Raw genomic sequence first — 20101 nt, forward strand, 5'->3', positions numbered from 1 at the left:
TCTTCCCACTGAAGGACTCTGAGTGGTCAAAGGCCTGCTTCCTGGGGCTGGGTGACTTTTCTGTCTGTCTCGCTTGTGATGTGGGCTCAGATTCTGGGAGTTCTTCATAAAAGTTGCTGTGGCCTGTCTTTTTCTTCTTTTTTTTCTTCAACAAGGGTATATGGGACATCTGCTCTTGGCTTACAGTCCTAGAGTGGGATGTGGTCCTCACAGAATTATCAGCAAAATAATTCTTATCATTTACACCTGAGTATTGAGTCTCTGGTTCTTTGACTACCTCCTTCTTCTTCTTCTTCTTTTTCTCTGGAAGCCCAACATCCAGGTCTACTTTCTGAGTTTTGGTGATCATTTCTGAAAACAGAAGTGGTACAAGTTATCACCACACCCAGGCCCCAGTGCTCAATTCTATTAAGCTCTGCACAAACCCAAGTATGTGATCTAAAATGTTAGGGAACTGGAAAATGGTTATGATTCTTTTGGAACAATGGGAAATCTGTGAGAAATAATAGGAAGTTTAAGTTCAGAAAGCCTTAGGTTCAAAATCTTAACTGATCAATTACTGAGCTTTCCCAAGCCTCAGTTTTTGCATCTGGAAAAATAGGGGGAGGGGGCTAACACCTCTTCCTTGAAGGGTTGTTAGAGAAAATAAATAAGATGATCTATGTAGTGTTTCTATGGTTCCTTTTTTCTAACTCTTTTCCTCAAAGCACTAAGCAGTCATTCATTCAACATGCATTTACCAAGAACCTATCCTGGGCCAGCAATTGACAGTATAACTGTGATGAAGCCAGGAAAACCAACAGTCACACTTGAGGCTTTTTAATGAATACAGTAAGCAGAAACTGTTCCTCCAGAAGGACCAACTGTGGCCCAACTAACCCCAAATTCTGGCTCATCTGTACAGTCAGTTCTTTGGACTTAGAAATGAGTCCTCCACCTTTGTGCTATGTAACTTTTATGATTTCCTAACTGCCTTCCACAAGGCACAGTAAAAGCTCCAGTTAGAACTCAAAAGACCTGGGTCAAATGATGGCTCTGATACACTCTTGCCCTTTGCTCCCCTGGGCCTCAGTTTTCCTACCCATAAGTAGACTGAACAAGAAGTTGCTCAGGTCAGGAGCCACTGCAAGCCTGTTGTACTGTTCTCACATTTCAAATTAACTGCTAACATCTAATGACTTGCAGTGATACACAGCAACCCAAAAAATGCCTAGCACTGCTTGGATAAATGGGATTACCTGTGAAAAGGGGTTGGCATGCACAATTCACTTCAGCTTCTACCTGGGCTAATTCCCGAACTCCAGCTAACAGCCCAATTTCTGCCACTCCTACACTAGGGTTAGATGTCATGGATACATCTGGGAATCTAGAAATGGAGAACTTCCCCATCAGAAGTTTAGATGATGGGAAGGAAAGACCAGGAGTTTCTACACCTGATCTCAGCCTAGAGAGGTCACACTGGTCTTGGCCCTCTTAGCAGTTTCAAAGATCCAGGCCTAGCTTATGACTCAAGTTCGTTCATAACCTCCTCCAGAAGTACCTAGAGTACCTATTTTAGGTACCTCTTGTGCTCATTCCTATCGATCCTATGTTCTGGTGTATTCCTAGGGTCTACCTCAGCGTCTGGGACACAGCAGAAGCTCAATAAATATTCACTGCATGAATTCAGCAAGAGCTACAGAAATGACATGATTAATAAACCAGCCATCAAAAAGCTGGTAGATCTGAGAGAGAAACAGGTAACATTACAAGCAAAGAGAGCGGTGTGGGGAGGATGATGGAGAACGTATAATCTGCCCCACCAGTTGTCAATATTTTCTGAAGAACGAGTTTCCAGCTTGGGCTCTCCAAGTAAAGAGACTGTCTCGGACAGATGACTTAAGACATCCAAGTGGAGGTGTTCACTGGACATGTGGACAGATGTGTCTGAGGCAACAGGGGTGGCTGTGTGGTCACAGGTGACATCAACAGGACCACATGGGTGGTAATTAAGCCTGGAACAAAATCCAAGACAACATCCAAGAAATACTGACATATAAACAGAGGGGCGTGAAGCAGGTGAGGGTGCAGACCTTGAGCAGACGGAGTCAAGAACGCCCAGGGCTTTCAGGCTATGGGCAAGACAGCTGATAAAAATAAAGCCTCGGAAGGTCAGGTTAAACCGCTTCCGTCCTCATTTCTGCCTTTCAAAACCCCGCATCCTCCTCCTCTTCAGCCCTAAGACCCCAAACGTATTCATTTCCAGTGAGAAAGCAAGAAGGAATGAGCCTTACGCTGCATCTCCTGTAAAAGCAAACGTTTTCTCTAAAAGCGCTTTAAACTCCCGCGGAGCCTTGGGAAGGGCTGGTCTGGCTATCCCGCCTCAAAAGCTTCGGCGACATTAACGAGTCCCAAGGTCTCGAAACCAGCCAGTGGCGAAGCAGCGACTCCAACCCGGCCGGGGCGCCAAGCCCCGCTCCCACCGTACCCACCAGCAGGACTCGGGGGTCGGGCCGGGCGAGGCCGCTCGAGGGCTTGGCCGCCAAAGCGACCGTCAGCAGCGTACGGCGAGGGTGCGCGGGGTCCCGGCCGCCTCCAAGCCCGAGAACTCCGCGGAGGTGGCAGCCTCGGGCCGGGGCGGGCTGTGGGGCGCGGGACGTCGTTTAGCCCCCTCCGGCCGCCGCGCGCGCGCGCACCCCGAGCCGGCCCACGGCCCCGCGCGCCCGCCGGGCAGCTCGCCCCGCGCTCACCTGCAGCACACACCGCCCCGCCTCCACGTGAGAGCCCGCTCGGCCGTGACCCGGAAGTCAACTTCCCGTCGCCGAGTCGCCCCCGCGAGTGCCAGCTCCTTCCGGGTCACCGCCTCGCGCGGACGCGATTTCCTCGGTAACCGCGACCATGGCGGCGACGCGGCAGTTGTCCAGTGGTGTGGGCCAACGTGAGGACCCCACGGGCTCCACGGACTCGCTGACCACCACCCCGAACTCCGTGCCCACCGTGTCGCCAGTGACCCCCGAGCCTGTCTCCCCGGGGCAGGTCGCCGAATCCCCGGGCAAAAACCTGTGGGAGCAGATCTGTGAGGGTAGGCAGCCCGGACTTCCCGGCGGCAGGGAAGGCTTGTTTTCGGAGCGCCCAGGGTGGGCGGGGCGGCGGACCGGGCCACCGGGGCGGCCGCACGCGGTCCCGCGTCCTCAAGGTACGCTCGGGAAAACAGCTTCCAGTGGATTCGGGCTCTGCGCGCTCAAGTGATGCTACTGTGGAGCCCACGCGTTGAGTGCCAAACGGGTTTTAATCCTTCTTGCTTCAATTTTAGTTTTTTAAAAGAAATTTATTTATATTTTTGTTGGGGGAGGGCGGTGTTACAGGGAATTGAATTCATGGTCTTTGCCCTGATGGTTTTTTTTGTTTTTTTGACACAAGGCCCAAGCTGGCCTTGAACTCATTGTGATCTTGCCTCAGCAGTGAGCCTGCTGGGATTACAAGCATGGGTTGCCCCACACAGTTTGCCCTTATATTTTGAGAGAGGGTCTGGCCAAATTGCCTAGGCAGGGCTTGAAGGTCCCATCTTCCTGTCTTCCCCATAATGATGGGATTACACGTATGCACAACGGTTACCAGGCTGTGTTAAAACTTACGCAACACCTACAAGCAGAATTTCATTTACTTATGCTTTTATGGATCTACAGACCTCTTCAATTACGTTGGACAAGTCACTTAATTTACTATCGTGTATAAGTAATAATACCTCTTGTTTTGTGGTGGTGGGAGGATGGAATAGATAGTTACAGAAGGTGCTTAACTGCCTCATTTACAGAAAGAGCTGAGTTTTTGTTCTTAAATGGCCAAGACAGTATTTTGTTCAGTTGCCCTCTCAAAGGCTGTTAGTTCAGAGTCAAGGACTCAGATTCTTTTTCTTCTTCTTCTTCTTTTTTTGTGTTACCAGGAATTGAACTCAGGACCCTGTACTTGCCAGGCAAGCACTTATTCTACTGAGCTATCTCCCAGGCCCTAGGACTCAGATTCTTGTGTCCACCATCACTATCTGTTTTTTGGTCAGTCTTGCTATGTAGTTCAGGCTAGCCTCAAACTCAAGGCACTTCTGCCTCAGCCTCCTGAGTACTGGGATCACAGCTCCACTATCTTTATCTTGAATGTAACAGCACTGTTTCTTAATCTGTGCCATCAAATATGGTAGCCAGTAGTCATGTGGGGTTGTTGAGCATTTGAGATGTACTTAGCATAGTTGAGGAACTGAGTTGCTTTTTTAATTTTAATAGCCACAAATGGTACTGGACTGTGCAAGTCTGTAAATATTTATTGGATGGGAGCAACAATGAATGCCCTAATATATAAAAGAGGGAAATGATGAGTTGAAAGAAACAGAGAATATGAGGAAGAAAATAGTGGACCTAGAATCAATAGGTCCCCTCAGGAAGACCTATTTCAACCCACATCCAGTGCTTACCAGTCCATTTGTTTAAATACAGCATAACTAAAAATTGAATGCTTTTTTTCATTAATGTATATAGATAATTATAACAAGAAATATGAAAATGATAACTTTATCAAATTTATTCAATGCAAGAACCAACTGGTCAAAATGACATCTACCTGAGCAAAATGCTCATGATAGTATGTGAACAAGCATGATGCTTGAGCTCATGATAGTATGTGAACAAGCATGATGCTTGAGCGACACTCAGGGTATACTGTTAAGTGGTTAAAATTCTAGCATTATGTTGCACTAGAAAAGAAAATATGTTTTACACTTTGGGGCTATAATCCAAGGAACTAACCCAATTACTGTCCTGTAAAAATCCCATTCAAGTACTGGAAGGTAATTACTGTGGCTGCTATTTTTCCAAGTCTGATCACTTCTCCAACTCAAACAGTTCTTTATAATACAACTTAGTAGGAGAGTGTTGGTGATGGAACTGCTTGTCTCGTTTTTCGAGGGGATCGTTGTTGTACCTACCTCACAGGCCTGTTGCAAAGACCAAATGAGAAAATGTATGCAAAGTTGCTCAGGACAGAGCCCTGCAATTAGAAGGTATTCAATAAATGTTCCTTAGTGTCAACAAATTAATGTGCTTTGCATTGTGATTTAGAGTCAGTTTATTTGATACATCAGCCCTGTAGGAGAAAGCAATGACAGAGGGTCTGGAGGCTTTCTGAAAAGCAAGTTGAATTGATACCACATACAAAGTGATGGAGGGCCAGGGAAATAGCTCAGAGCATAAGTGCTTGCCTGGCAAGCGCAAGGTTCCAAGTTCAATCCCTGGTACTGCAAAATAATAAAATAAAGCAATGGAGTTTAAAAATTGAAGTTAATGATGTCGAAGCTGGTGAATTATCCATGTGGGTACTGTCATTATTTTAGCTGATTAAATTCAGTTCTTAAATGTCTAGCAGATGCACTTTTTTGTAACAAACACAGTGAATAAGTTGTTTCAAATAGGAAAAAGGAAAACACAAGATTTATTGGAATCCTATCTTTAGGTTAAGTGTCACATTTTATTAGATTGTTTTCATTTAAAAATTAAATAACCATATGTACAGGCCTACCAAGAACCCAGTCTCATTGAAGACAAGATACAGTATAGGTAAATCACAACATAAGACTTTTCTCCTCTTTGGTTCATGCTCTTGCATGTATTTGCGTGCCCACCTCTTTGATAATTTATTTGTACATGTTCTCCACTTTTTGCCTCTTTTTTTCTAGTGACTGTGAACTTTGTATTCCCAAAATCACTTATATTAGTTTCAATAAACATTTCTTTCAAAGCCTCTAACCAAATCTTAGTGTGGCTTGTGACTTATGATGTTTAACTATGGTTTTAACCAAGACAGAGTGTAAATATTTGGGGCTTACAGTTTTCTATTTTCTGTTGCTATAACTGTTGACAATATTCTTTTTTATTATCCTTGATTCATCACTTAGGGCTGGGGAGATAGCTCAGTGGCATTAGCGCCTGCCTGACAAGAGCAAGATCTTGAGTTTGATCCCTGGTACCAAAAAAAAAAAAAAAAAAAAAAATGAAGCTCCATTTTGGGCTGACCAAATAGCTCAGCGGATTAAAGCACCTGCTTAGGGAGATGCAGGGGTCAGAGGTTCGACCCCCAGCATGCCGTGCCTGCCCCACCCCCAGGGTGCACTGAGATGATGATTGACACTGTGGGCATGGTGGCGTGTGCCTGTAATCCCAGTACTTGGGAGGCTATAAACAGGAGGATCACTATGAGTCCGATCTACACAGTGAGACCCTGTAGACCCTGTACTGAATACAAAAAAAAAAAAAAAAACACTTAATCCCATACTCTCATGCTGTGATAAAATCTGATCCCTTGTGCCACCTGCCAGGTACCAACATGAATCAGTTCTAAATCAATGCTTGTTCCTTAGCACAGCAGCTGCACCAGCCAGAGAAAAATACCAGCCAGTTTTCAGCACTGCTCATCCATCAACATCTATCAGTGCCCAAGATTTTAATCTCTCAAATGTTCTGTGGTAAAACACTTGGCACACAAGGCATTCACTGAGAAGAATCAGACATTTAGGAAGTTCTTTATTCCAACACACGTTTTTGTCCACATATGTAGAAGTATTTACTCCACTACTCACCTTGCTCCCCATCTAGGCTTTGTTATTGCACTAGTCAGTTTTATGTTGCTATAACAAAATACCTGATACAAACAACTTATAGAAGGAAAGATTTATTCTGCCTCATTGTTTCAAAGGTTCAGGCCATGGTCATTTGGCTCCATTGCTTTTGTCCTTTTTCAAGGCAGAAACATGGCAGAAGTGTACAGTGAACGAACGCTATTTACCTCATGGAAGCTGGGAAGCAAGAGGGAGATAAACCCATCAATGAGATATATCCATCAGAGGCACAGGCCTAGGGACCTACTTCCTCCAACTTGGTCCCACCTTCTAATAGCCATTTCAGCTATTAAATCATCTTGCCCTCTCAGCCAAGTATCCAGAAAGAACACATTGCCCTTGTTCACACCACTTTCATTTCCATTCACACCACTTGTATTTCCATTCCCTTGTCAACCCAAAGTATACTCAGCTTTCTCTTCAGAACATATAAATCTTTCACCTTTTACCAAAGTAGACCAATTTCTACCTCATTTCTCCAAATAAGTTATTCTCATGCATTCCATCAACATATACAAGTGCTTGGAACTGTTTTCACTGCAGGATCAGGCATGACCCAGACACTTCTAGACACCAACAAATTAATGTTTTCAGGAAATTTGAGATAGAACAGATTGCTTTCCATTACAGTGAATGTCACCATCATTCACTCAGCAGTCTAGTCCAGAAGCTGGAGATTCATAATCTGACATATTTCTCTTTTACTTTCCATGATCATGCTTATTTACCAATTTCTGTGGATTCAACAATACTTTCAGGTTGCTGTATAAAATAAGCAACTCTTCCCACTTGTTCTTAAAGTTCATTTAACAGTCACATAACATCAAATTTACCTAGTCCCATATATAGGCTTCAGTAGTTGAAAGATTATAAAATTATGAATTTAATATACCTAACTTCCTTAACCACTTGTAATACACAAGCACATTTTTTTAGCATCAGAGAGCAACTCTTAGAAATTAAATGGATCAGCTGTGTGTTTGACCCGACCTTATACTAAGCAGCTCTCTGGGAAGCTAGAGTGGGAGGATTGCAACTTCAATCCTAGCCTGGGAAATTTGGTGACTTACACCCTGTTTCAATATTTTAAAAAAATTTTAAAGTCTGGGGTTATAGCTCTTGTAACTTAGTGCAAAGACCCCAGTACTTGAGAAAAAAAAAAAATCAAGCTGGTAAATTATTTTAAAGAATTCATTGCTATTTGCAAACTTAATTAAATTCACTTGTGTCTTTCAGTATGATAGCAAGTTTGTAATTAAAATTATATTCAAATTGAAGTTGTAAGGTGAAACTGACATTGTCAAATCTGCTAGATTTTCTTAAACATTATAGAGGCTTCAAGCAAACACAACAGATTCCCCGAAGTTAATGTATTTTCCTATACTTCTTCATAATCATTTCAACTGTGTATCTTCTTTGGTCAGATGATGGAGAATTTGTCCTCAACTTTAACTGAACTAAGAAATTTCATTGGAAAAGTGTAAATAGCAAAGAAATCCAAATAAAAATGTTTCAAATATGTGTAAGATTGGGTATATCACAGAGAAACAGGCAGTCTCACTGCCAGGAGGAGGATTTTTTCCTTTTTTTTTTTTTTTTTTTTCTATTTCAGGCTGCCTCAAGGGCAGGTCTGGTACAGCTTCTGGAGCTGGGAATTGAACCGCAGTCCTATGAGCCTGCCTGCATTTACCCAAGCGGCACTTTTTAAACAACTGATCTATCCGGCAAAGCCCCTGTCTCACTGTTAGGAATAGAATTTGATGTAAACTTTCTGTGGGAGAGATTGACAATTTTCCCACACTGTAATTTTTTTTCTTTATCAGAATAATTCCAATGTGAGGATTAATCCTACCAAAAAATACTTCCATTCAGATTGATGATATATTTATAAGTATGCTCATCACGACACTGCTTGATACAACAATTAATAAAGGATTGGAAACAACCCAAATGCCCAACAGAACACTTGTTAAATAGATTTGTTATGTCACATGTAGAAGTACTGAAAGGCCCAATATTCAGCTCCTAGATTAGTTTCTGGTATGTTATAGGCTCTCAGAATAATGAGATAAGAACGAATGAATCTAATGGTAACTTGCTGTACTGTGTTTTATGCATCCATTTGCCATTCATTTACTCACCCCACAAGTATTATTTGGGGACACACTAGCACAAACAAACGCAAGTACTTCCCTTCACAACCTACAATCTATTAGAAAAGATAGCTACTAATTTTTTTTTTTTTTTTTTTTTTTTTAGGTGAACCCGGGGATTGAACTCAGGCCCTTGCGCTTGCTAGGCAAGAGCTTATTCTACTGAGCTATCTCCCCTGCCCCCTCTACTAATTTTTATAAAATTCAAATAAGGGGAAAATTGATGTCAATTGTGAAAAGAAAGGAGAGAATTTAAAAAGTTCTATGCTTGAGCAGTTTGACCTAGCCTGGGAGACTTAAAAAACTCAGAAAATCAATTTATTAAGAGCCATATTCTTTTAGCAAAAAAAGCTAGATTATATTATCTATAATATTTCAGGCCTCTACAAGCCAAATAAATGTGTCAATGTTACTAGTATTTCAAAGAAGCAATTATGTAAAGTCATTCAGTGTGATATAATAGTATTCTAATTGGTTAATAGCTTAATGATTAGGTGAACTAGATGAAAAGATTAGGAGCTACTACACTGCATAGAGTACACATAAGTAACCACGCATATGCACACACAGATGAGGTTCAGTGAACCCTAAAGCCTAAATAAATAGGAACACATTTTCTGGCTAGCAGAAACTGTTGTTTATCTTTCTTGCTTTATTCTGAGGGTGTACAGTAAAAGGGATTTTTCAAATTATTTTTATATTATTTTAGCTTTAATTGTGCTGTCATTTGTGAAACAGAGTAGCTCTGCTTTTCTGTCAGAAATAGAAAGAACTTTTTCAGCATCATGTTTATGTGTGAAATTTAAAAAGAGTAAAGTTGTATTTCATTCTGTGTGAATGGCCTGAACTGGAAAAAAAAAAAAATTTACACAGAAATTTAGAAATCCAACCACATACAACATTGTAGCAAGACAGTCCTATGACTTTTTTTGTCTCTTGTTTTCATTTGTTACCTTTTTTTTAAACAAACATTTACATGGGAGAGAGTATAGCAATAATTGATTTGACATTAGAAGCAGTATGCTTTTAGAAGACCAGAAAGAGAGGAATTCTAAGCATAGCCCTAGTATTACACATTGCTATCTTCAGTGCAGTTACTGTACAGGGTTTCAGGGTAAATCCTGAGGGGATTTGACTGACCTTGTCAGATACAAAAGTTACATTTCTTGTTATATAGGTCTTGCTTTATCTTGGTCAGAAAGTATAACCACTAAGTATAAAAAGTAAAGCCATATTAATATGCTGAGCTGTAAAAGCTCAAGTCAACAACTTCTGACATTGCCAGTCCTGCAGATAACCCACTACTATTATAGACTACTGGACTATATTGGATTACTTTGCTGAATTCATGCACCTACAATATATGAATGGCAATGGAATACCCATCTCTGACGAAAGTAAACAGAAAGGGAGATATAAATGAAGGACCATTTTGCAGTGAATAAAATACATATATGTATATGCAAAATAGTTAGCATAGATATACAGCTACTTTCTCTTAGTTCAATGAGAAGAAAGTTTTGAACTAATAGTGTTTAGACAAGATACTGTGTCTGCATCTTGTACTATGAATAACTACTACAAAGACAACACTATGCAATGTATTAACTATTGTAACTGTCCTTACTAACCTGTTTTGAAACTGTTTCATTGCTATTTCTTTCTCAATAAAATTAATATTAAAAATGTGTATGTTTTAAACTCAAAACAATTTTCATGCTATCTCAAGCACATGGAGGAAGAAAGGGGAATTTACGTGCTTGCCCAAGTGGGGAGAAATAGTTATAATATGCCCCAAAATTTTCACCTCCCAGTGCATGTATCTTTCCATTATCCAGTCAAATACCTACCCAGGTGTGCTTTGAAATATTCTCCAGATAGGTTTAATGTCTCTAATCTGTTGACTTTAAATTAGGTAGGTTATTGTGGGTGAGCCTGACCTAATCAGGCAAGCCCTTGAAAGAAGTGAAAAGTCAGGGATTCAAGCTAAAAAGAATCCTTGGGCTTGTAGCAACAGCCATTGTGGATTGCCTTTGGCAAGGACCTCAAGAGGGCCTTTAGAAGCTGCGTGGCCCTCAGGTGACATCCGACAGGAAATGGGGATTTCATACCTGCAACCCATGAAACTGAATTCTACCAACTAGTGAGCTCAGATAACCCCAACTCTCAGATAAAATCACAGCCATGCTGGTGCCTTCATTCTAGCATAATGGGACCAGAATCCATTCCCAGACTACTCTGTGTGCGCGCACATGTGTCTGCAGAGGGGATATTTCTGTGGGCTGAACCTGAAGAACGATGAATTGTTTCCCTAACCCTTTTAAATTTTGTCAACTTTTGAGTCAATATCTCATTAAGTTGACTAGTGCTATGGTTTAGCTGTAGCTGTCCCTTGAAGCTTCTTGAGCTTAGATGTGGTACTTTTGGAAGGTAAATGGATTATGGGAGTGGCAGAGCTGACTGGCTGTTAGGAGGTGGAGTCTGGTAGGAAGAAGCCGGTCACTGGGGGTGTGACCTAGGTGGTTATCTTTCCTTTGGACTCCTCCCTTCTCCCTCCCTGTCTCCCTTTCCCTCTATGCTTTCCCACTGTCATGCCATAACCAGCTCTCCTCTGCTATATCCCTGTGCCATGCTTCCCTGCTTTGGAGCCCATCAACTGAAACAAGAACCAAAATAAATCTTTTCCTTTTAAGCTATAGTTGTCCAGTATTATCTCAGCAACAAGAAAGTGACTAAGACACCTAGCTAACCTCAAACTTGTCCTCCTGCTTGACTCTCATGAGTGGCTGAGATTACAGATGTGTGCTAATATGCCCAGCTCTATTCCAAGACTTTTAGTGCAAGAGAACTATATGTAATAAATTGTGTTGTTTTAAATCCCTAAATTTGTAGTTCAGGGATCTATAAATATGAAGTTTCACTTTCTGCATCTATATGAAGTTTCCATCTATATGAAGTTTCACTTTCTGCAATTTTAGTTCTCTGTAATCAATTATGATCTGAAAATGTTCTTGCAAGGAATTTTTTTCAGAAAGAATTCATAATTGTAAATAATGTATTACAAGTTGTTATCATAATTATCTTTTCAGATAGAATTTTGCCAAATTGCTCACTTACTAAGTTGCCACTGTGCCTGACTTGTTCTATTTTATTATTACTGTTTTGATCTCTTATTGTGTCTAATTTATGCTAAACTATCATAAGTTTATGAATAGAAAAGACATGTAATATTCAGTACAATCTGTGACTTTAGGCATCAGAGAGATGGACATGTCTTAGGACATGTCTTCCGAGGATAAGGGCTGTGTTCACTTTCCTTCACTATAACAAATTCCTGAGATAATCAGCTTAAGGTTTATTTTGCCCCACAGTTTTTAGCATTTCAGTCTGTGGTTGCCTGGCCCTGTTACTTATGGGCCTGTGGTAAGGCAGCGGATCATGGTGGGACTGCACGGCAGAGCAAAAGCACTCTTCTCCTGGCCAGGCAGCGAAGGCGAAGGAAGAAGCTAGAGCCCCAGTCTTGCCTTGAGGGCACAGCCCCAGGGTCATGAAAGCCTCCTACCATACATGTCATTAGTACCAGGGCCTTTGAGAAACATTACAAGTCCAAGCGACAGTGAGGGGAGACTGCTATAACTTGTCACACAGAATTAGCTGGCACAAGGAGACAAGTTTGCTTATTGCCTGTAGTCTGGGGTACTTGTCTCCACCCTGAAACTTAAGAGTCCAAACAATAGTTGAGAAATATTCTACTACTGAATAAAACAGACCTCCTGTACATCGCGTTCCATCAGTGCCGTCTTACCCAGGAACTTTATTTTTCTTCATCATTGCAAAATGAATGTGCAAATTGCCTTTAAAACACTAGCCTTTTCAGTTTTTTTAAATTATATTTCCTTTATGGGTGTAACTATATAGCCCATGAGCATTTTCTGTCCCTCTCTCAACAACAGGGCAGCTGAAAGGGTAAAATGTTCTCTGTGTTGATCTCTACTCCAAGGGTGTTACTGGCATCTTCCCTTAATCACCCTCCCTATTACCCCCTCCCCTTATTCCTCATAGTTAGGTTTTTTTTTTTTTTTGTTTCATAGAAATCTTCAATGACCTTTTAAATAGGTACATCTAATATATTTTACGTAGTCCTGCATAACTATTGTTTTGAGAGCTCTTTTATTCTTTACCCAAGACCATATAGCAACTTCTCTTGCCTTCTGAATTATGCTCTTTGTTATTTCCTATATGCTACATCTGAAGGTATTAGAGTATTTTGAGGGACCGGGGAGATGGCTCAGTAGAATAAGTGCTGCCTGGCAAGCACAAGGGCCTGAGTTCAATCCCCAGTTCCTTCAATAAATAAATAAATAAATAAATAAATAAATAAATAAATAAATAAATATTTCAAGTTTGCATAACTGGAACATATTTTACTTTTAGTTTTCAAAGGTATGTTTCCTAAGCATAAAATTCAAAAAGGACAGAATTTTTTTTCCCTTTTGGTGCATTTATTAGTCTAGTTTCTTATGCAGTTGGTCTTTTTTTTCTTTCTAATGTGGAATAAGATGTCATTTAATTTTGCTCTTCCATAGCTGATTATTTTATGTATATGCTTTAATGATTTTTTTCTTTTTTTTTCATGGTTAGGTTTGAGCAAAATTTAAGTTGTATCTTCTTGGGAAGAATCTTAGACTCTTACATAAAGCCTGGAGCTTTTGTGCAAGAGACCAACTATCTCACCTATTTTAAATAAAGTGGCTTGTCCATGTTAAGTATTTACCTGCAATAACCTATTATTTTTAATTTCTGTACAGAACCAGCTGAAAAAAAATTGTCTTTCTTAATGAAAAAGACATAACATCACAAACTGCAATGAAATATGACATTGAAGACTTTTTCCCTTCTCTTTAGAATATGAAGCTGAGCTGCCTCACTTTCCAGAAGGATATGTAACCAAACAAGAAACCCCAGTTACTGTGAGTATTGCCCAGGTCTCAACTTACTAAAAAGCTCTTAAATATGAGTAGTGTGGATGGCTGGGCTAAGGTCGGGTGATGTCAGGAGTTAGGGAGAGAAAATGGGGAAAACACTGGAGCTACCATTAGAAAGACGGGGTCACCCTAACCCCACCATTAACAGTGTTTAAACCTTGGTTTCAGCATCTACTAAATAGGAAAGGTAAACCATAAATAACTCATAGTATCTCCATGGGGCGTAGATGAGCTCTTGGGTGAGCGAGACCTTTACAATAGATCTAGTATCATACCTATATTCGGGACACTTGTAAACAGAGCAGGCTTCTATGCATGCCAGCATAGGCCAGGTGAAGAAAAAGGGTCAGGGACAGGGCAACCAGAAAGGGAGGACCTTGGAAGTATGCCTTGGGGATTAGAAGGTACTTAATGGAGTTTAAAATTTCAAAAACATAGCCAGGCATGGCAGCATACGCCTGTAATCCCAGTATTTGGGGAGGCTGAGGCAGGACAATCAGAAGTCCATCCTAATCTAGGCAACTTAGCTGTACCTCAGAATAAAAAATAAAAAGTGGACTGGGGATGTATTCAGTATAAAAGACCTGAATTCAATCCACAATATGAAAAATGATGCTGAAACAACTTGAGCAGGGTCATATTGATGGGCCCCAAATCTATGTCTCTACTTCCATTAGCTTCTGTCAGTCTCTGCCTCGACAGAGATTCTGTGTCTAAAGTTCTTTTTTTGGTTTATGAATGTTCTTTTTTCATACCATCCTGTTCTTTTTTTTTTTTTCCATAGTTGCAAGGTTTTATTAAAGGTAGAGAAAGAAACAGCTCTGCAGAGCAAATCTGGGCCAATCAAAGTAGGAAATGAAGTATACCCTACAGTGTGAGGGTGGCTACCGCGCAGGAGAGGACACAATGGCTAGTATCCAGCGTTAGGTGTACGGATACAATTTCTGTCAGAATTTTCTGTAGATACTAATTAGATTTCTCTTTCTCAAATTGTTTGTCATTATTCCAGAGTCACTTTCTCTGTTTATGTATCTTAATGTTTGTCTTTAATACTACTGATTTTCTTGACTTGTGTGTAGAGTTTTATTTGTTTAAAATTTAAAATAGGAGCCTGAGCAGATTTTTCTGTATAGCTGATATCTGAAGCTTCTCCAGAGAGACAGAACCAATAAGAGTTAAATCTATCTATCTATCTATCTATCTATCTATCTATCTATCTATCTATCTATCTATCTATCTATCTATCTAGATGACAGGGGCCCTATGAAGGGAATTGGCTCACACACAATTATGAAACCTGAGAAGTTCCACAATAGGCCATCTGCAAGCTGAAGACCCAGGATAGCCAGTAGTATAGCTTAGTCCAAGTCCAGAGGCCTCAGAAACAAGGATGCAGATGTTATAAATCTCAGACCAAGGCCACAGGCCTGAGATCTGGCCTTGCACTTGAACTGATGCAAGTCCACAGTCCAAAAGCTGTAGAACAAGGAATTCTTATGTGGGGCAGATGACATAGGGCATCTTGTCTCTGGAAGAGAGAATTTGCCTTTCACCTGCCTCTTGGTTCCCTTTAGGCCCCCAGCCAACTGGATGATGCCTGTCCACACAGAGGGAAAATCTTTCCTACTAGGTCTATAAACTCATCTGCTGATCTCTTAAAATACCCTCATGGACACACCTAAAAATGCTGACTTCTTGTTTTGTTTTTGTTTTGAGACAAGATCTTGCTACATCATATAGGCTGGCCTTAAATTCACTATATAGTCCAAGCTGGCCTGAAACTCACAGTGATCCCCCTGTTTCAGCCTCCCAAGCTCTGGGATTATAGGTGTATTCCATCATACCTTGCTAGAAATGCTATTTTACCAGCTATCTCTGCATACATTAATCCAGACAAATTAATCTTGAAGGTTAACCAACACAGCTGTACATACAGGTTTTCTGGATGGCTATCTTTTACAAATAATAAAAAAAAAACCCTAGCAATTTCTTATGGGAAGTGCTAGAAGGTTTTCTTCAGGGTGAGCAGGCAGAGTCAGAATTTGAGAGCTGTCTTAGTTACTTTTCTCATTGCTGAGACAAAGTCTCTGACAGGAAAAGTTAAAGGAGGAAAGGTTTATTTCAGCTCACAGTTTGTAGAGGTTTCAGTTCATCACTGGCTGGCTCCAAGGCAGGGTGACATGGAAGAGGAGCACCACAGAGGAGAAACAGTTCATGGCAGGCAGAAGACAACAAAAACAGCAAGCAAACAACAGCCCATGCCTTTCTGTCCCTTATCTTATATCCAGGCTATCCACCTTTAAGGCATCACACCCTTGATCCTAGCACCCTTAATCCAAGTATGATTAAGGGTGAATCAGTTAATCAGTTCCAGGGTCACACACTCTAGATCTAACCACCTCTGAAAACCCCACCTGTGACTGCATGAGGCTTTGCTTTATCTTTTTTTTTTTAATTTATTTTATTTATTTATTTATTTTTTTCTTTTTTTGGTGGAACTGGGGATTGAACTCAGGCCCTTGCACTTGCCAAGGAAGCACTTATTCCACTGAGCCATCTCCCTGGCCAAAGAACTGAGCTAGGGCTGGGCCCCCTGCATGAGGCTTTAAGGGGACATCTGGATACAAGCCATAACAGGGGCTGAGCAGAGGTCCTCCCAGTCCATGTTCAGTGTTTTGGGGTTTTCTATCTGGGCCACCAGTATGTACCCTGCGCAGTTCTGCTTCCTCTTGGCTTCATTTGTGTGACTGGGGAGGAGGGGAGCTGGATATAAAAGGCTGATGTGAAGGTAGCTTCATGAGTCCCAAGAGGCAAAGGAATGTGGGCTCCAGGCCAGTGGAGCCCAGCCAGATCCTGTAGCAACCCTGCTGTGTGTTGTTCCCTTTCTCTCTTTCCCTCTGTGATGCCTGGCAACTCTCAGCACCGAGCTCCTTCAGAATTCTGGTGGGGAAATGCACTTGTGTCCTCCCAAGCCATGTCCACCTGTGGCTACTATGTCCCCTTTCACTTACCAACACAGGCTTCATCCCTGCTTCTTGTGGATTTGTTGTCCAATCTCTCAGCCACAGATGGCCCTCCTGTTTTTTCTACTCGGGGTTTATTCTTTCACTGTCATTGGTAGGTGTCTCAGGAGGAAAAGGAGACAAAGATGTATGTTCTATGTGCCTCTTGAGCCTAAAATCTAATGTGGAATTTTATTCCCTTGTAAAGTTATAAAGGAAAATAATTATTTAAGCTGCTGATAGGTATTGACTCCACTCTTTGCCCACTGTCAGGCTTCGCTATTGGAGGAACTGGCTTCCCATGACTTCAACACAGAGCTCTATTTCCCAGCTTCCCATTCCACCACCGTCTCCAACATACCCTGCCCTCAACCTAAATCTGAAGCAGTTGATCCAAAAACATGTAAGTAAGGAAGTGGAGCTTCATCTGTTATAATTTTGGGTTTATAACATTGCAGAACCACAGGGTGGGGTGATCATACAGGCTTGAGGGAGACCACAGAAATAAGACTGCATTCCTCTAATTATTAAAAAGCCTTTTTATCACTTAATTTATCTTACTGTATTCACTAGGCTTTCAGTATAGTGTAGCTTTTATTTTTCAGAAAAGTATCCTCAGTTCCACTGATTTGTCTTTAAGATTAAAATGTAATAGAGGTAGAAACAATAACCATACTCAGACTACATGGAATACAAAGGAGGGCAGGAAAGGTATAAACAAATGCAAAAAGTGGAAGCAAATGCCATGGTGCCCTCTCTTGAGGCAGATCCTACCCCCGCCCTGGTTCCTCAGACCTTTTTGGTGCCTGGCCATTGCTCTGGGTTTGTTCTATGCCTTCTACAGTGTGCTTTGGGCCTTACCACCCACTGCTACCACCTGATGGTCCTGCTGTGCTGTCCAGGGTACTCCCCTCCCACTTCCTCTCCAGTTTCAATTCCAACTACACTTTCCCTGTAAGTCCCTCTGGCCCTCTGGCCTCCTTACCATTACTGCCTCAGAGCTGTAATGAGCTGGTGGACCTTGTGGAGCGCCTGGCCTGCCCTCACCCGACCACAGAGGAACATTTTAAGTTTCTTTATTAATGCAGTCCAGCTCAGGGATTTGGAATCAAATGTCACATTTAAGGTCATGTGATTGAATGGATGGATTCTTTTTTAGTTCAGCATCAAATACCCCTCTCAGATGAACTTGGACAGCTTGAAATCTACAGTGGGATTTCATTTTAGGTTCTCCTAGAGAATATTTGGAGACATTCATCTTCCCAGTCCTGCTTCCTGGAATGGCCAGCCTACTTCACCAAGCAAAGCAAGAAAAGTGTTTTGAGGTTGGTTGTTTGATGGGTCCATTATTTTTTAAGTTCTTAATGCTTCATTTTAATCAGATGGTGGCTCATGATCTCAGTACTATCAAATTGTTACTCTCAAAATTACTCCTTAAGGATGGAGAGCCTTGTGTTTAGATCACTTATCCAAGCCCAGCGGTGGCATCTGGATACACACACACACACACACACACACACACACACACACACACACACATCGTTATCTGCCTGGCCTCCCAGGCTCTGGAGAGGTTTTTCTTTCTGCTTGGCGTCCCTGCCTGCCCTTCTGTGTAATTTGGCATCTTCCAGGTTTCTTGGGCCCTGCATTCTTATTTATTGTACACAGTGCTTCAAGCTCACCTTACTTCTTACTTGGCTTTGTGTTGGTCTTCCCCTCTGGCCTCTGCCATTCATACCTGCTGTCCTGAAGGCCACCAGCATGGGAGCAGCGTGGCATGCACTGATAGCACAGTGAGTACTGGTCATCATCACTACACTGCTGTCCCAATTGTCTTCCAAGCCTGTATGCAGCTTCACTTACCTGCTCCCTCCCTTCAGATACTTTGGGTGCATGTGTTCCCTGCAATTTTGCTTCCTAGAATTTGGATTACACCTCCCAACATGTACACACAAAGTAAAATAATGTTTCCAATTGACACAGCAATTGTCCTGTGCCAGGCATCTGCTCACATCCAGTAGTGCAGTTCACACTCATAAGAGACCTGCGAAGTTCCTTCCATTATCTGGATTCTGCAGATGAAAACAGGGACATAAGGGCTTCAGGACAAGTGACAGGGTTAGGATTCAAATCCAGATTAAATGATTCAAAGTGACACTTAAAAAGTTGCCAGCAGGGCTGCCCATGTGGCTCAGTGACAGAGCACTTGCCTAGCATGCACAGTGTCCTGGGTTCCATCCCCAGACTTAAAAAATAAAAAAGGCAGTAATTATGATCAGAGCCCAGTTGATGTCAACATTTTGGGTCCATAAAAATTCACAGATAATGGAATCACCCACCTCGTTGCCCTTCAGCCCATGAAATATGTTCTGCCCCATAGTACTTCTCTATACTGAGAAGATGGTTTTCATGTGTTCAAGTAAATACTCAGTTTTTCTCAAGCAATGCCTTGAACTACTCTCCCCCAAGGTTCTACTACCTCTCAGTAGCACAACCCTGGAGATGAAGCCTTTAGTTCATGGGCCTTCAGGGGACATTCAGCATCCAAACTATAGCAAACATTTATGTAGCTGGAATGGAGAGCAAAGCCTTGGGCCACAACACCCTTTGACAATGACAGATACACTCCTGAAACAAAGAGCTCTCAGTTTGGCTCTCAAGGCCCTCTTCAGTCTTCCCCTCCCTCCTTCCCTTCTTTTTTTATTCCCATCTACAACTCTCCTTTTCAGAGAGTACCCTTCAGCCCCAAAGAACTGTTTTAAGTTCGTTATACCATCCCCTACTTCATGGTCTCTGTGCATATGTTTTCTCCTTCTTTAGGAAAAAATCCCCCCTCCTTTTCTTTGCATATTTAAATTCTGCTTGCTTTTCCAAACTCAACTGCGTGACACCTCTCTCAGGCCTCCAATTCTATGTTAGGTCCAAACTCAAAGTAATTGATCCCAGCTCTCAGATTTCAGAGTATTCATCTGTTCTGAATTTTATGGAAGTTAAGACAGCCTTAATTAAGATATTCTTAACCACATATATTTAATTTTATACATGCCTGTCTCCCCAAGTGTTTTAAGTGCCTTGAGGACATATTCTCTGTCTGATTTATTTTTGTACATCTTCTCAACGCTCAGCTACTCTATCCACTGCCTGCCACATGGTGAATATACAGTTGGTCGTCAATAAATGTTAAATAAGCAAGCACATAATCAGACCCAGCAAAGCACCACTGTTATTATGTCCTTGACCAAAACCTAGCTCTTATCTGTGGGAAGACTACTGTAATAGGCCCATCCTTGGCAGGGCAGCCTGGAGGGGGAAGGGAGGAGG

At 41.7% G+C, this 20101-nt stretch overlaps 2 protein-coding genes across 3 annotated transcripts in view; one reads left to right on the forward strand and one right to left on the reverse strand.

Moving 5' to 3' along the window:
- Positions 1-2547, reverse strand: part of Knop1 (lysine rich nucleolar protein 1) — an 11434-nt gene extending 8887 nt beyond the window's left edge. The window contains exons 1-2 of the mRNA XM_023704412.1: positions 2472-2547; positions 35-351 (exon numbers count right to left, since the gene is read on the reverse strand). Of these exons, the coding sequence (XP_023560180.1) occupies positions 35-349 (315 nt within the window). The 5' untranslated portion in view covers positions 350-351; positions 2472-2547. The remainder of the gene's footprint in view (positions 1-34; positions 352-2471) is intronic.
- A 195-nt stretch (positions 2548-2742) lies between these two features.
- The window catches only part of Iqck (IQ motif containing K), a 145040-nt gene continuing 127681 nt past the window's right edge, over positions 2743-20101 (forward strand). For both annotated transcript variants that reach the window (XM_023704371.1, XM_023704372.1), the window contains exons 1-4: positions 2743-3061; positions 13699-13763; positions 17054-17183; positions 18008-18105. In XM_023704371.1, coding sequence (XP_023560139.1) covers positions 2878-3061; positions 13699-13763; positions 17054-17183; positions 18008-18105 — 477 coding nt within the window. In that variant the 5' untranslated portion in view covers positions 2743-2877. The remainder of the gene's footprint in view (positions 3062-13698; positions 13764-17053; positions 17184-18007; positions 18106-20101) is intronic.

The sequence above is a fragment of the Octodon degus genome, unplaced genomic scaffold (assembly GCF_000260255.1).
Source record: "Octodon degus isolate 3935 unplaced genomic scaffold, OctDeg1.0 scaffold00195, whole genome shotgun sequence".
Taxonomy (NCBI): Eukaryota; Metazoa; Chordata; class Mammalia; order Rodentia; family Octodontidae; genus Octodon; species Octodon degus.